This window comes from Neopsephotus bourkii, unplaced genomic scaffold, assembly GCF_033783945.1.
Source record: "Neopsephotus bourkii isolate Nb327-2 ecotype Australia unplaced genomic scaffold, CSIRO-AGI_Nbou_v1 NB_1287, whole genome shotgun sequence".
NCBI classification, from domain to species: domain Eukaryota; kingdom Metazoa; phylum Chordata; class Aves; order Psittaciformes; family Psittacidae; genus Neopsephotus; species Neopsephotus bourkii.
This window is the reverse complement of record NW_026901771.1, coordinates 2,210,546-2,225,335: the sequence shown is the minus strand read 5'-3', so window position 1 is coordinate 2,225,335 and position 14,790 is coordinate 2,210,546. Positions and strand designations below refer to the sequence as shown.

Here is a 14,790-nt window from a genome sequence, read left to right as displayed (position 1 = left end):
TTGATTGTGTCCTGCTACTGAGCAAGTGAGTGTTGAGAATAGAGTTCCAGTTTCACAACCTAAAATTGTCAGCAAACCTCACTGGAAACAAGTATCAAAATCACTAGCTGGAGGCCAGGTTGTATTCACTCTTTCAGTATTTATGTTACCGTGGAGAGGGGACTTCTGTTAATGTATTTATGTTATCATGGAGGGGGGACTTCTGTTAATTCTCTAGAATGCAGAGCCAGGAAGTAAACAATGATGATGAATGCTGCCAGGATCATACACTGAAAAGGCTTAGCATCTACTGAGAATGCTGCCTTGCTCTCCCATATTTGGTACTGTGGCCAGTCTAAGCGTGATAGACGCTAAACTGTGGATGGCCTCACATGCCAATTTGATGTTACATCTCCTCCCCTCACTCTCCAAAGCCAGGAGCTTAGGTGGGAAGTTTCAGGGCTAGCTTGGCTCTGATGTTATAAGTGAAGGCCCAGTCTAAGATTACTGGCTTGTTGTCTTTCAGTTTTGTACTGTGTAAGCTATTCACAGGAGAGAATTTGTCACAAAACTGTCACAATCTTCATCTAGAAGTTTTCAACCCTGCTTTTACCACAGTTCGTCAGCTTCAGCCCACAATGATGGAATTAGTCTGTATTTACCTGTGTTCATAACTGGTACGTAAACTGTTCGAACAGTTGTTGGGCTTTCTTACAGTCTCCCATTCAAGCTAAAAATGCCTGAATCAATAACTGTTCTCCTTCCCACCTCCCCCCCCACACACACATGTACTAGAAAATGTGTTCCATTTTCTTACCCTTCAATTATTTTTTTCCCCAAGTCTTCTGCATGCCTGCTCAGGTAACCATAGTAGCAGAGGATGCCTGTTTTCAGAGGGGATGCTGAAGCCGCACAGACATGTTGACTGAGCTGAGAGAGATAATTGATAAATGCCAGTGAATGAGTTGGTTCTTGCCATGTGGTATTATCAGACCATACCAATAGCTAAGGCTTTTTTGACTTAGCCAAGCTTTGTGCACTGCAATGATCGCCGTAATCCCTAAACTTTGTAGACTTGAGTTTTTCCTACATCCTTCTATAGTCTTGCTTCTCTTTCTTTTCCAGTTTCATCTCCGTCTCTGACCTGCAGCATCAGCAGTGTGTGCCATGCTGCAGCCACCTGACCTGGAGTACTAATGAGTTTAAAGAATGGGCTCGTCAAGGACAAGCTGCTGTACCCAGGCATAGCACTTTGCCGAGGACTTACCTCATTTTGGTTGGCTATTTAACAGATGGAAGGCAAGAGAACAAAGAAAAGTTAGTAGATGGCATTCTATATGTGAAAGACAATACTGGGATAATCCCATGTGAGGTATGTTCTCAGTCTGAGGAATCCTGCTTTTATTCCCACTGATGGGGCAGTGTCACAGACCACCAGGGGCTTCAAATGGTCTGCCAAAGTTTAGTGAGGGAAATAACACACTTGTATAACTGGCAGGAAAACATGTCCTGGGGAGAGGATAGGACATGTCACATTTGTCATTGCTAGGAGGGCAAATATTGGATGCACTGGCCTGGAGAAAAGAGGCAGCCTAATGTATGATTCTGTTAAATTCTCAACAGTATAAGGTGGCCTGGGAGACCTAGAAGTCATAGCACTCTCCTCTGATCCAACTAGTGGAGCAAAAGTAACTTTCTGTAAAGTCATACTGGGTGCTCAGTGATGCAATGGTGACATTCTATCACAAAATAAGAAGTTGGCTTGATAATTGAATTACAAGCCTTCTGAAAGTCATTGCGTGGGGAGTCTAGACAAGAGGTAACCCCTAGAAGTGGTGTTGAAAGAGCACTGAGGTTGTGCTTTCCAAGGAGATGAAGAAAAAAAGCTATATTGGTATGAACTTCTAACTGAAAACAAAGGGGGAAAGAAAGCAGGTGGGAATTCTAGAATAGTTTGAAAATAGCTGAGCTTTGCAGTGAATTAATGATCACCTAGCCAGGAGGATGCAGCCATAACCCAGGAAATGCTAGCTCTAGAGCTCAGCAAATTTGTTCCAGATTTCCATCTGGAAGGACAAAAGTTCTCCATGCAAGATAAGAGTGTCAGCAGAAAACACCACTCTCATATAGAAATGAAGCCCAGCAGTAGAACAAGAGTTTGTGATGTGCATGCAAGTGCAAATTAGTAATGCACATTGTAAGTAATGCTGAGAAAACATACTCTTAACTCATCTCAAGCATTTATCTCGTTATCTTTTTTCTTAGCTCCTGCATTTTGAACTTGAGTGGCTGGAGTCACTGTTTGTCTTCCCAAGCTGGTCGTACATACCACAGACAGACAAGAGTGCAGCAGGGTATTTGGAAGTCCTGTTGGACCCAGTGCCAGTAAATGTTCTCAAAGTACCTGAGAGCATTCCAGTCACCTACCAAGCATCAGCCAAGACACTGCTTACCTCCAGGTAAATACTTAGCATGCTCAACTCCATCATAGCACTGTTGCTCTGGTTTGGCAGGTACCATGAGGAGACTGGTCTTAGGAAGAGCTGGATTCTGTTTCTGCCACAGGTGGAAGCGTAACAGTGAGTGGTGGAAGTAAAAGTGATACAATTAAGCTGCTTTTCATTAATCAGTTGCTTCCCAGGAATATTTATTGGTGGTTTTAATTCTGTATTTTGACAGACTAAAGCGAATTTAAGTATTTCCAGGTGTATTTTGATATTACAGAAAGGACATGAGAACAAAGGGATGATTCAGCTTTCACTGAGGCTGAAATTCACTCCTGTGATTAGCACCACTTTTTCTTTGACCATGAACCAAAAGTATTATAAGTATTATTGAAAGTAATTCTAGATTCTAATGGGGAATTAATATACACCACTGATCAAGCTCTTTGTCAGATTGCTGAGATAAAGGTGCCATTTAAATGTCAGCTGCTAAGATTAACTGTTGTCTTTAGTGGAAATAACACAGTATGTGAAAATGTAGCCAATGGAATTGCAGATCTTACTGAAGTTGATTATTCCAGGTTGTGCTAGATCATATTTTATCTTCTTGAGCAGAGAATCCTTGGTGTGATAACAATAAAATGTCACTAGTCAGGCTGCTGTAGTTTCTTTTTAGTTTTGTTTTAATTGTATGTCTGCTTTACTTTAAGATGAAGTGTTTCATGTAGCTCACCAGACCTTTCTAAACAAGAAATCTTTCCCTATTTCAGTGTACATTCTCAGAGCAGCTCCTCTGCTGTTACCTGATAGTTGAACAATTTTCCATGTTCTTCCTTTAAACATGTTACCAATAAAGTGCTGGTATTAGCGTGTGTGGACTTCCCTTTTAAGAAGTCATAGAGGTAGATCAGTGTGTGGTTTAGAATCAAGGGTGTGTTTGTTCACAGAGGGTTATATTCAAGCCCAGTTGGAGTTGAAAATGTCAAATGTTTGAATTTTTGGTTTTCATTTATTGAAATGAAGGTTTGGCTGCAGAAATGTCGCCTCTCTCTCCTCTCTTATCTCATCTACTTTCTCTTTTGCTACTCTTTCACCCTGTGCCAAGATTGTTAGGAAGACTCCATTAATGCTCTCAAGCCTCTTTTGTTTATAGGCGTAGATCTTCCATGGTGTCACATTCCATGGCTCTACAAAGCCAAGTTCTATTTTCTGCTGAAGCTTGTGACTTCCCCCCTCTCCTTCCCTTCTGATCTCTATTTAAGCTCTTATTTGTGGTAAAGCTTTTTAAAACCTGGTTGTTGCCATGGAACATGTGCTGTATTCAAACGTGAAGGTTTTGTAAAGTGTCATATGGTTTTAGCATATAAAACTAAAGAATTTTGCAGCCAAATACTGTTCTGAAAACCATTATGAGAAGTGATCCACGTTGGATCCTTTATTTCCAGAAAGTGCATGCTGCAGATTTATTTTGCTTTTGAGACACTTTTGCGTTCTTCTTTCATCTCTGATTTCCTTTGCCTCTTCAATTGTCCTCTAGGAGTCCGTGTAAGGAAAGAGCAAAGCTCCCTGTGGCAGGTGAATTGACCCAACGTGGGCCTCTCCTTCGTATCCACCACAAGACATTCTTCTTTCTGTTTCTGAAGTGCTGTGTCTCAGGTGTTCGGGTCCCTGTGCTGGTGCAGGCAAGTGCTTGGAATTTTGCTCGCATACTCACTGTCTGTATCTGTGTATGTGCTACTTGATTAATGCTTTGAAGCTTGCCCTTGACTTCCTGGTTTGATCTAGTCTTCCTTTTACTAGTTGTTTATTTTATTCCATGCAGCCTACAATAGTCCTTGTGTGTAAGAAGTCTAGTACTCTAGTTTTATACCCTGCAGAAATACAGCCTTCCTTCCTTATGCAGTTGTAGTGCTCCTAAACATCTTGCAGATATCACCCCTTTGCTAGGTGTTTGAGGCAGTCCTCTTGAAGGAAAAGGTTTTTTGGTGGGGTTATCGGGGTTGGGAAGAAGTTTTTCCAGCGCAGAAGATGCTGATGTTGCTTTTGATTTCTCTGCTCTAGAAGCCCAGCCAGCTGGCATGGCATCATACCCTCCAGTTGGGTCGCAGGTATGCAATCACAGGCCTGAGCATGACCAGCCTGAAGAAAACTGGACAAAGGACATTTGTTACCAGTGATTCTTCCCACCTTCTGCCCTACTGTGCAGAGCAAGTGAGGGAGCAGTCACTGGACAGTGCTTGGCAAGACGAATCCACTCAGTCTTCTTCCCTTGAGACTGCTGAGCAGCTCAGTGATATCTTGGAGCTAAGAGTTGAAGAGGAGAAGCCAAGATCAACCAAAGAGTCCAAGATCATCTCATATGTGGTAAGGATTTGTAGGGTTACCCTTCACCTACTCATGCTGTAGGGTTTCAGCTTATTTTTCATCATGAATTTATTTCCTTATTGCTCAGGCCTATGAGACTCTTGTGTTCCGGGGCTCTCTATACCCGTATAACTTTCTGTTTGCTTTCTGTTTTAGGGATTTGTCACCAAAATACTCAATATCCAAGCTGGCCTCTTTTTACTGGATAACAAAGTCTGCTTGTGCCTTGCTTACCAGCAGTGGTTGAACTCTGCACGTGGACTCCGACCAGGAGCATATGTGGAGGTAACTTGTGACTTAGAAAGGCATAAAGCATTCAGTGTAAAAGACATGGGCCTGGAGCACAGCTCACGAGTGTGTGGGTTAACAGAATACTATGGAAAAGTTGGAGTTATTTCAGCAAGTCAAGTATCTGGAACAGAATTGGGGATCTTGTTGTTTAGGTTTAGTCATGAGCGTTGAAATGATGATTATCTGATTCCCCCCTCAGCAGTGCCTCAGGCCCATTTGATCTATAGATAATCCAGTAGAGTCAGAAAGGATTTGGGGTGGGGTGATAGTTTTGGGGAGTGGTGGCAGACCAGCTATCTCTTCTCTTAAGTTGTACATTTGTGTGTCTCAGCTCGTCGATGTCCACCTCCTGCAGAAGCCTCTGGTATCCTTCCCTTTCGTTGTACTTGGTGCTTGCCTGAGCAGCACTATTGGGCTGAAGAGTTTTTCAAGGCTCAGCACCCCCTACCAGCCACCAACCTCTTCTGGAAATCTCTACTTAGAGCTGCTCTTCCGCTACAATCTTGGTATGCCACTCTACCTCTGGGTGGTGAGCCTCCTGGAGACGTTCGAGGAGAGGTGAGGACAGTTCTTCTGAAGTCAGCCTATGTATGAATGTGTTTTGTAAGCTACCTGGGTGTCTTCTAGATCAAAGGTTCACAAAATTACTGTGAGGGATACGAATAGCAGCAGTAATTGCTTCTGGTTTCCTGGCTTCAGTAAGCCATTCATCTAGATTTCACACGGTATCCAGTTGCTTGTACCTTGCATTTGCTCTCACAAGAAAGTCCTGTATGTTTTTCCGGTGCATGTGCAGTAAGCCCACTGGTTGCAGGAAGCTGCAGTACTCCTGCTTCTGTACTCCTGCCTAGGAAGTTTTGTCCTGACATATGGAAGCACTGTAGGGATGTCTGCCTGCCAACATGGTTTGCTTGGCAAGTCAAGGTGGATGCAGGCCAGGTTGGAAACTGCTGCTCCAACCAGATAACAACAAATATAAAAGCTTTTTTGTTCTGGCCGCTCAGAGGAGCAGCTGCAGCTGCTCAGCAAACCACTTTGATACATTCTGAGTATGGTCAGTAGTACAAGCATTTGTTTGAGAGCCTCTGTCTTAGCAGAGGTCTTCCAGACGGCTTCGTGCTCTCCCTGACAGCTGCACTGCATAACAGCTGTGGGCCAGTTCCTGGATGTATTTCTGGGTTTGTTCTGGAACCTTTATGGTTGATCACTAACAGCAGCCTTGGACTTCAAAAAGGAACATTTATGTATTTGATCTCAGGCAGTAAAATAGTAGTTTATGGAATGCTCAGTCTTCCCATGCCTTACGGGCACCGTGGAATTTTTATGCTTTCCAATCAAACAGCTTCAGTTTTGCCCTGGGAATGATGCTAGCTTTAAGTTTCAGTTTTCATTAGCTTTTTCACGTTCTTTCAATGTGACTGCTTTGCCCTGCTGCTGCTTGGAAGTTGTTGCAGTGAGTCAGTTGCTACCTTTCTTTGAGTTCGCTTTATGTAGTGTTTTGACCATCAGTGTGATCAGTTCCAGACATTCAGAAGCAGTGAGCTAAACTTGAGACAGGATCACAACACGAGGGCAATGCTGGAAGCAGGGCAGCCTGTGGTTGTTTCTGTCTTGTGATTGATTTATTTACTGCATCCTGTAAAAGAAAGTCAAGTATACCTAACGTGAGTAATCATGCCAAGCTTAGGCAAAATACATGGAGGTCCATTTGTGGGGCTTAGAGGGAGACTATTTTCAGGTGTTTTGGGGTGGGCATTTTTTGTCCACTTGAGTTTTGAGATTTTGCCAGTCCTTCCATTTCTGCACATTTCCCTCTTCCTTGTCTGACATCAGTCTGCATCATCCTTAAATGTTCCTTTTTTAGTCGCTTCATGTTCTTTTTGTGCTATCCTTAGTTCTTGTCCTACTGAGCATGTTCACTCATAACAAGCAGAAAGAACACAAGAGTTAAATGCAAAATTCACTAAGAAGCTAGGACTGCTAATCCTTTTTGTCATCATTTTCTTCCAGGTTTTCTTGTTTCTTTGGCCACTGTCACCCGTTGCTTCGCTCCATGCACCGAAACCCTGGAGCTGCTGAGAAGTTCCTTGTCCCCCTTCTGCAAGCTGTGGTGCCAGATAGACAGGAAGCAAGAGATATTTACAGTGAAATCCTAGATAGAAAACACCACTGTCCCCTGCAGAAGGTGAATAAATGGTCTGTGAGCTGCTTCCTGTTTGTCTGATGGGAAGAAACTCAGCTGGTTCTTTTGTTCTTTCTTGTTTTCTTAGTATTCAGCCTTGACCCCCCCATGCCAGGCTCCTTATCTGTCTGCAGTTTGCCATGTGGCAGAACAGAAGAGCTGGGAAGGCTTCAGTCCATCACAGTTGCTCTCCCCCTTGGAGGAACAGCACATGGGCACCCAGGAGCTGAACCGCAGACTGGCCTGGTCCTACTGCACATTCTCAGCAGGAAGTTTCCAGCCCCGACTGGTAAGTGCCTTGTTCCCTTTACTGTCTGTGCCTTGAGATTTCCCAAGTCTCCCCATGCCTTCCAGCACCGTGTTGGATGCGTGCCTGTGCTTCCTGTTCGGCAGTGACACTGTTTTTCTCACTTGTGTGTTGAACACAGGCCAAATTCAGGCTGCTGCTATATGCAGTTTGCTTTATAACCTTCCAAGATGGGAAGTGTTTGATGCTCTTTGCAGCTTCCTTTCTGTTGCAGATACTGCTGGGTGTGCTGAGAGTCTCCTCCAGGAGCAGCTCCCTCCAGCTGCAGGACAAGAGCAGCATGCTGCCCTGTGTGATATGCAATAGGGATGGTAGCCCCTTTGCCTATACAGCTCTCATAGGTATGTCCCACTAAGTTAAATTTGAGGGTGCTGAGTGTCTGGTGTTCTGCGATCCAGCTCCAAAATAAGGAAGAGGAGACTTAGTATGGAGATGCTGAACTGGCACTGCCTGGCCTTGAGACTGTAAAATGAGGAAATCGAGCTTACTGGTTTTATGTTTCCTTTTTATTAGCTCCTCTCTGTGTTTGCAGGATCACTCTTGCAGGTGGAGACCTATCAGCTCATAGTGGAGAGATTCCTTCAGACTGATTTTCCCTCCTGGGAGCACCTGGGAAATCTGGAGCATATAAGGGATAAAAAACATAGGTGAGTCCCTTTATTTGGTGCACAAGTAAAATCATCCCTCTTCAGTTCCACGAGTATTCTGGACTATGGCAAAGCTGCTGATCAGCACCGTATGTTGTGCCAAAGCAACTGGCCTTTGCTATGTGCAGAAAGGGGTCTGCGCATAGGACCCTTTCCTGCTGACTACTTGTGGGATACTCGTCAGAAGTGCTTTTCCCAGATAACTGCTTGTTTTGGACAACCACCTGTCAGGATCAGGGAGTTTCACTGCTACAATTTGTAATTTCAGTGTCTACGTGCAGTTCTACTATGAGGATGTTCAGGTTCTCCGTGCTGCAGAAGGACAAATCCAGAGAAGCCTTGGGAGAGGAAACAGCTCCTCTTTGAGGAAAAAAGATGGTGGCAGCTTAACATCGGAGCTGGAAACCCCAGAGGCAAAAATGCCCAAATTGGAGGATCCCAAGCCAGATACTCGCAGAGATGAAAATAGTCAGGGGGGGCAGAGCAGCACTAGGACAAAGAGCTGTGTATCTCACCTCTTCCTGGTTACCCAGAAGGAAGGTCTTATGTTTCGCAATTACCAGCTACCCAGGAAAGACGATGGAAAAGGATGGGAGCTGCAGTGCAGTTTCCAAGCCACGGTGCTGTGGCTGGGCAGACCTCGGCTCTGGAGCCACCCCAGTGAAATTGGGACTCTACCAGAGCTGGAGGAGAGCGGCTGTGATGGAGAAGAGGACAAGACACGGCAAGAAGTGAGGCAGGAGGCGGCTTTGGGGTGTGGTTTGATAAGGCTGGGAGCTGGCTCTTCAGGGAGCCTGTGTGATAAGGAAGTATCTAGATCCCTAATCAATGGGAAAGGGATTTCTGTGTTGGGTACAGATGCAGGTGACTTCCTTGTTCCATCTCTTGTCACCTTCCTGTAAATGCATTCCCCTTCCCTTACCCTCCATGGTGCTAACCTTACTTCTCAACCAAGACATCTTCTGCTGGGCTTGCTGTCTTTTAAATTTCCTACCTTATTCCTAACATTCCTCATCACCTTTTGTCTCTCTCCCTCCCCCTGCCAGGCACTACTGCTGTTTATGGGGAAGTCTCTACGATGGTTTCCATTTCTGCACCTGGACGGGCTGTATCGCTTCATTGTGCCACACTGCTTGGTAAGAGAGAGGTTGTCTTGCTGTTTCCTCTTGGAGACTTGCTGAACTGCACGTCAAGGTGTTGGAGGATGACTAAGCTCTTTTTGAGGCTTGGAATTCCCATCCATCTTGCCAAGGAACTGCTTCAGTTCTGTTTTGGTTAAAATTCTTGGAGCTCTGAGTTCAAAAGTTGGGTGGTTTTTTTAACTTTAAACCACTGTTCTGCAGTTTTTTTCCTACATAGCTTTCATCCCTTCCTTTACCAGCCTTCTTTCTTGCCTCTCCACTCTTCCTTCAGGACTTGGAAGTGTTTGACAAGCTTTGTTTTGCACCTGTGCCAACAAAGTTCCTGAGCAGGTCATCCTGCCCCCTGTGCCTGCCTGTCCAAGATACTTGGCACTTACAGCATGTGACCTGGATCTCCTCTCTGCCTGAGGTAAGTGCCTGATTGCTCTGAGCTTTCACAGGCCACTTGTAGATGTCTCTAGAAGTAGCTCAGAAAACTATCAGTACAGAGTATCTTGTTGATTAGACTGTTCTGCTCTAAACTTCATCAGAGAAGGATGCTGGGCTTTACATTGTCCTGCCTCAGAATTAATCTGGGGAGAAAGCATCAGTAGCTTGACCTAGCTCTAAGCATGCAGAGCTTGTCTTTTGCTCTGGCTGGGGACAGCTATAAACTGCAACCCATCTGAGGCTGTGTCTCCCCCACTTCTAGCTGGCAGCCAGGTCAGTGCTGACAGGCAAGGACCAGAAAATTTCCACCATTCCAGAAATACTTAGCAACAGGTATGTTGGTCTGCTCCAGATTACATGTGACTGTCTTAGGGAATGGGTCTGTATTCGTCTTTACTGGAAACAGATTACATTAAGCAGCAATGAATTACCTGCCTTAGAAATATGGTTTGGAAGCCCTCCTGTGTGCAAGCAGTTCAGGCTGCCCCTGTTCTGTCTAGCAAAACTAAAGGAAGTGCTGGTGACAAGGCTGCAGAATAGTGTCCAGACAAAATTGAGCTACTGCTGGTGTGGACTGGGTCACAAAGGTCTCTGCTAAATTCGTGTCAGAAGCAGGAACAGACACATGAGGGAAACTGAAGGTGAATGTGCGATGGCTGTTGTTGTTTTTTGATTGTTATAACATAATTTGCTCAAATACTAGGCTTAGAAGGTTGTCTGTTCAAGAGCATGTTCGGATGTTTAATCTGGAGTGACAGGCATGCACACTGAAATCTTCCCCAGTGCCTTATGGCAAACTGAGTTTTGATTTGCTTGACTCCTTCCTCTAATTAAGGAAAACAATTAGGAGTTAAGCAGGTAGGAAGGCTGTAATGCCTCTCCATTTTTCTTCTTCACTGCTGAGCCTGAAGAAACAGAAAGCAAGTTAAAGGAGCCTCTTGACCCTGGGGAGGGGCAGGATGCAGTAAGCTACCTTTAGTCCAGTAACTCAGGTGCTCAAAGGCAGGTTCCCCTGAAACCAGGCTCAAGCAGCAGCACTCCACCCTGTCCTTTACAGCCATCTTGAAGGCAGGCCTTCATCCACTCCCTTCGTCTTCAGAAATCCTGGTCTGCTCTCAGTTTCACAGGTTCCCTTGCTTCCTTTTCTGCCAATATAGTGGAGAGGACCTTGTGTGCCTCTCCCAAGACCAAGAAGCCAGCTGTGACTGTCAGCCTTCACAAGCAGAAAGGTAAGATTTTGCCAGCCTGTTAGGTAACAACAGATTGATTCTTGCTTCTCTCTGTTTCAGGGACAGTGCCAACTGTACTCCTGTATCTGACAACAGTGGAAGTATGCCAGGGTGTTGCACCCCATTGCATGTTACAGGGTTGGGAAACTATGCTGCTTGTGTGTTGGGATGGGAATGAGAAAACTCTACCTGAAAACTCTGGGAGGTGGAACAGTGATAGCCTTGTTGTGATGGGAGGGAAAACACCTCCAGCAGATCCAGCCCCGTGACAGATTATGCTACCTGCATGTGAGTGAGCTCATGGCATGTGTGGTGCTGTGCCCTCTCAGGGAGTCTGCTAGCCAGTGAGCACACCGTGAAGCTCAGCGTCTCAGTTGCACCAGGCTCCCCTGCTGTGTTGGATGTTTACATTGCTTCCACCTATCTGCAGCATCTCTGGGGTCTGCTACCTGGAGCCACGATCCTCTTCCAGAACTTGGAACGCAAAATCTCAAGGTACTTCTGTCTTTAGAGCCCTGATCTAGGCTGCTGACCTCTCTTATTGTCTTTGAAACCATCTCTTAATCTCTCCTCTCATGGGAACTTGCTTTATCCTTTGTCCATACCTTCACATATCCCAATCTCTTACTACAGATTATTTCTCTACCATGTTACAGATGAAGATCAGCCCAGCCATCTCAAGAAAACTGAGAGGTTTGCTTTCTACAAGCTCTTTCTGACATCTGCTCTTTCATATTGTAGATTCTGTAATGTTTATTGCACCTACATTGCCTCCAGCTGCGTGAGCATCATATCTCTGCCAGCTTCTCCCCTACCTTTTCCTTCCAGGTGAGTTCAGCTTCTGTTCCCACCATACAGTGTCCCAAGAAAGCTTTCTGTGTTCCAAGCTTCTCACATTCCTGTTTCTTCTAGTCCTGCAGGAGAAAACTCTTCCCCCTCACTAGTGTTTCTATCCAGCCTGCAACGTCACCTGCAAAGCCTGCCCCAGGCACGGATTTTATGCCACTTGTCCTGTGTGGCGACTCTGTCCTTGCAGTGGGTTTGCTCACTTTGCAACAGCATCTTCAAAGAGGTATTCAAGCTTCTATAGGGATAATTTGTGAGGAGCTTTGCAGACTTGCTACTCTGACACATCCTTTGCTACCATGTAGGAAAAAACAAATTAGAGTTCCTGTCCCAGTTCCAAACCCTCTTTTTCCAGTGTCTGAAAAGGATTTGCATATTGAAAAGGAGCCAGAGTGGCAACTGATAAGAAATATGTATCTCATGCCAGGCAGCCTGGCAGCTGAAGTGAGGATACCGCAGGGGAGAATCCTGCTCTGTTAATGCTGTGCTTGTCCCATGTTCACTGCTGCTGGGGTTCAGCAATTAGCAGCGCGTGATTTTTGTCTCCATACAAACCTTTCCCAAGACTCTCATTGGAAATGCAGTAAAGTTCCTTAATCCTCTGCGTATGTAATGAAGGGAGGGCTAAAAGAAGCAGTGGCCCTTCCCCTTCTCTCTGTTATACCCCTCCCCATACATAGCTGTAGCTTTACTCTTCCTTCAGGGGAGGTGCACCCGACACAGTCCACCATGTCCATCTCACACTGGAGTGAGGCAAGCCAGTGCACGGTAAGCACTGTAGAGCTTGGGTATGGGAAGAGGTGTGTAGGAGGGAACAAATGACACTACAGAGGGGAGAGGAAAATCAGATCAAGGATGAGATGTGGACAGAATAGCAAAGATAGACGGTAGAGTTGTCATGTCTTCCCAGATGTGACCAAAACTCCCACTCTCTTTACTGAGATCCATTGTCTGGGACGTGACCTTTGTGAAGCCATTGTCCTGACCTCCACATCTTGGTCTGCCTGCTCTCTCCATAGGGTGGTGGTGGAGGATGGAACAGGTGATGCTTTGGTGCTGTGCCGGAACCAGCATGTGGCAGCAGTGCTGGGCCTGAGCCTTCTCGAGTGGGAAGCGCTGCAGAACTGCGTGCAGAGCAGGGGCAGTGTGTCCATTCAGCATGGGGAAGCTACTGGCACAGGGGTGAGTGGGTTATTCCAGTAGCAGTAGCAGTGTGCTGGGCTCGAGCCTCAGGTGAACTGGGTTTCCCGTTGCTGTGGATGTTCCAGGGGCTCCCTGCCTCCTTCTGCACATTGATTCGGAGAAAACTCCAGGAACAAACTTGCCAACAAAGTTTTCAAGCTGACAAGCAGGTATTCTTTATTGCGGCGCCGGGAGACACGGGGGATAAATCCTCCTAACGTGTGAACTAGCAACACACCCTTTCCTTCCTCAGTGTGTAGAGGAACCTGAGGATCTCATTGCTTGCTATCTAAGGAGCCTGTGCAGGAGTCCTCTCATCTGTCGCCCTATCCTGCTGGATTTCAGCCTAGACAGGAAGCCCTCCAAGATCCTGCAGCCTGGTAAGCAAGCACTATTGGCTTTAACCTGGGACGGAAGGGAGGAGGCATCTCACCAGGCTGGGGAAGGAGAGCTGCCACAAAGCAAGGTCTTTGGAGGATTTCCATGGAATTGTGAACACTGTAGTGTAGAGCTAACATGTGTCTCAGCAGAACCATGGTTACAGAAATACAGAAATAATATAAAAGTCACTATCTGCAATGATATTTTTTTTCCCTACTTTACACAGAAACAGAGCTGGTTTAGAGCAAGGTTCCCTGGCCATGGATGGGAAGGGATTCTGGCCAGCCAGAGTTACTGTGCAGACCTCTCAAATCAAGCGGGGTTTAACTTTAGACAGGACAGCAGGTTGTGTCAAGACTAGGCCTGGAAATCCTCACCATGGCCAGTACTGAGAAGTTCTGAATCCATAGATGCTGGTGCCTGAGCTCATGCTGCCATAACTGTGCGGTTGCTGTGTTAAGGGACATTTGTCTTAGCCGTTTGCTCTAGCACTGATGTTTGAGTATGCATCCAGGCACTGCAGGGGTTGGTTTGCTGAGCTAACCAGAGAATGTTCTCCTGTGAAGACATTATCTTTTGGCTCTCATTTAACACAGTTTGTAAGGCCAGGTTGCTGATAGTGATAGAAGGTATAAAGCTCAGTGCATCAGCTGTGTGAGCAGCACATAGTTCACAGCATTTCACAGTGTAGTATTGTTTTCCTCCAAGCTGCAGGGGTGCTGGCCAAATGCCTTCATCTGCTTACATCCTGGATTCATTAAGCTGTCCTTGGAGGTTCAGCAGATGCCAAGCAGCTGCTGCAAGGCCTTCCTCCCCCAGCAGCTCCTACAGCTGTGTGCTAGAACAGAGCAGGAGCCCTGGGCTGAGCTCTTACATATATCTTTCCCCTTCAGATCCACTGCAGCTCAGGAACTTTCGGTGTGATGAAGTGGAATTTGTGTCACAAGTGGGATCTCGGCTGAGCCTGCTCTGCCTGGATGTGAAGGAAGTGGAACAAGACACCTTGAGCTATCTGAACAGCAAGAGGATGAGAAGGACATCCAGTCACTGCTGAGTGGGAGCCACTGCTTAACATCTCTCCCAGTGGGAGAGGAATTATGGAAATGCCTGCTGGGATTAGGAGTTTCTTTTAATCTCCTTTCCAGTGGGAGCACAGGGTGAAGGGTGCAACCAGGAAGCTGCTGTGACTGGAATTCCTGAAGTCATTCTGGACCATTGCCACCAGCGACACTGGGTTACGGTTTGGAAGAGAAATGTTGAATGCTTCCTATGCGATAGCCGTTACTTTGGGGCTCAGGCACACAATGTGTGAACTTTATGTGGTAGTATCTACTAAATAAAGCTATTAAAATGACGTTTAAATAACA

At 45.8% G+C, this 14,790-nt stretch overlaps 1 protein-coding gene across 1 annotated transcript in view; it reads left to right on the top strand.

Annotated features, from left to right (window-relative positions):
• Positions 1-14,790, top strand: part of CTC1 (CST telomere replication complex component 1) — a 16,516-nt gene extending 1,726 nt beyond the window's left edge. Inside the window, exons 3-24 of the mRNA XM_061365397.1 lie at positions 1,105-1,351; positions 2,245-2,438; positions 3,961-4,105; positions 4,485-4,787; positions 4,944-5,072; positions 5,410-5,636; positions 7,089-7,263; positions 7,349-7,549; positions 7,782-7,908; positions 8,100-8,214; positions 8,483-8,945; positions 9,261-9,350; positions 9,628-9,765; positions 10,048-10,118; positions 10,905-11,014; positions 11,344-11,509; positions 11,756-11,842; positions 11,927-12,086; positions 12,564-12,628; positions 12,880-13,042; positions 13,296-13,422; positions 14,317-14,790. Of these exons, the coding sequence (XP_061221381.1) occupies positions 1,105-1,351; positions 2,245-2,438; positions 3,961-4,105; positions 4,485-4,787; positions 4,944-5,072; positions 5,410-5,636; positions 7,089-7,263; positions 7,349-7,549; positions 7,782-7,908; positions 8,100-8,214; positions 8,483-8,945; positions 9,261-9,350; positions 9,628-9,765; positions 10,048-10,118; positions 10,905-11,014; positions 11,344-11,509; positions 11,756-11,842; positions 11,927-12,086; positions 12,564-12,628; positions 12,880-13,042; positions 13,296-13,422; positions 14,317-14,477 (3,664 nt within the window). The 3' untranslated portion in view covers positions 14,478-14,790. The remainder of the gene's footprint in view (positions 1-1,104; positions 1,352-2,244; positions 2,439-3,960; positions 4,106-4,484; positions 4,788-4,943; positions 5,073-5,409; positions 5,637-7,088; positions 7,264-7,348; positions 7,550-7,781; positions 7,909-8,099; positions 8,215-8,482; positions 8,946-9,260; positions 9,351-9,627; positions 9,766-10,047; positions 10,119-10,904; positions 11,015-11,343; positions 11,510-11,755; positions 11,843-11,926; positions 12,087-12,563; positions 12,629-12,879; positions 13,043-13,295; positions 13,423-14,316) is intronic.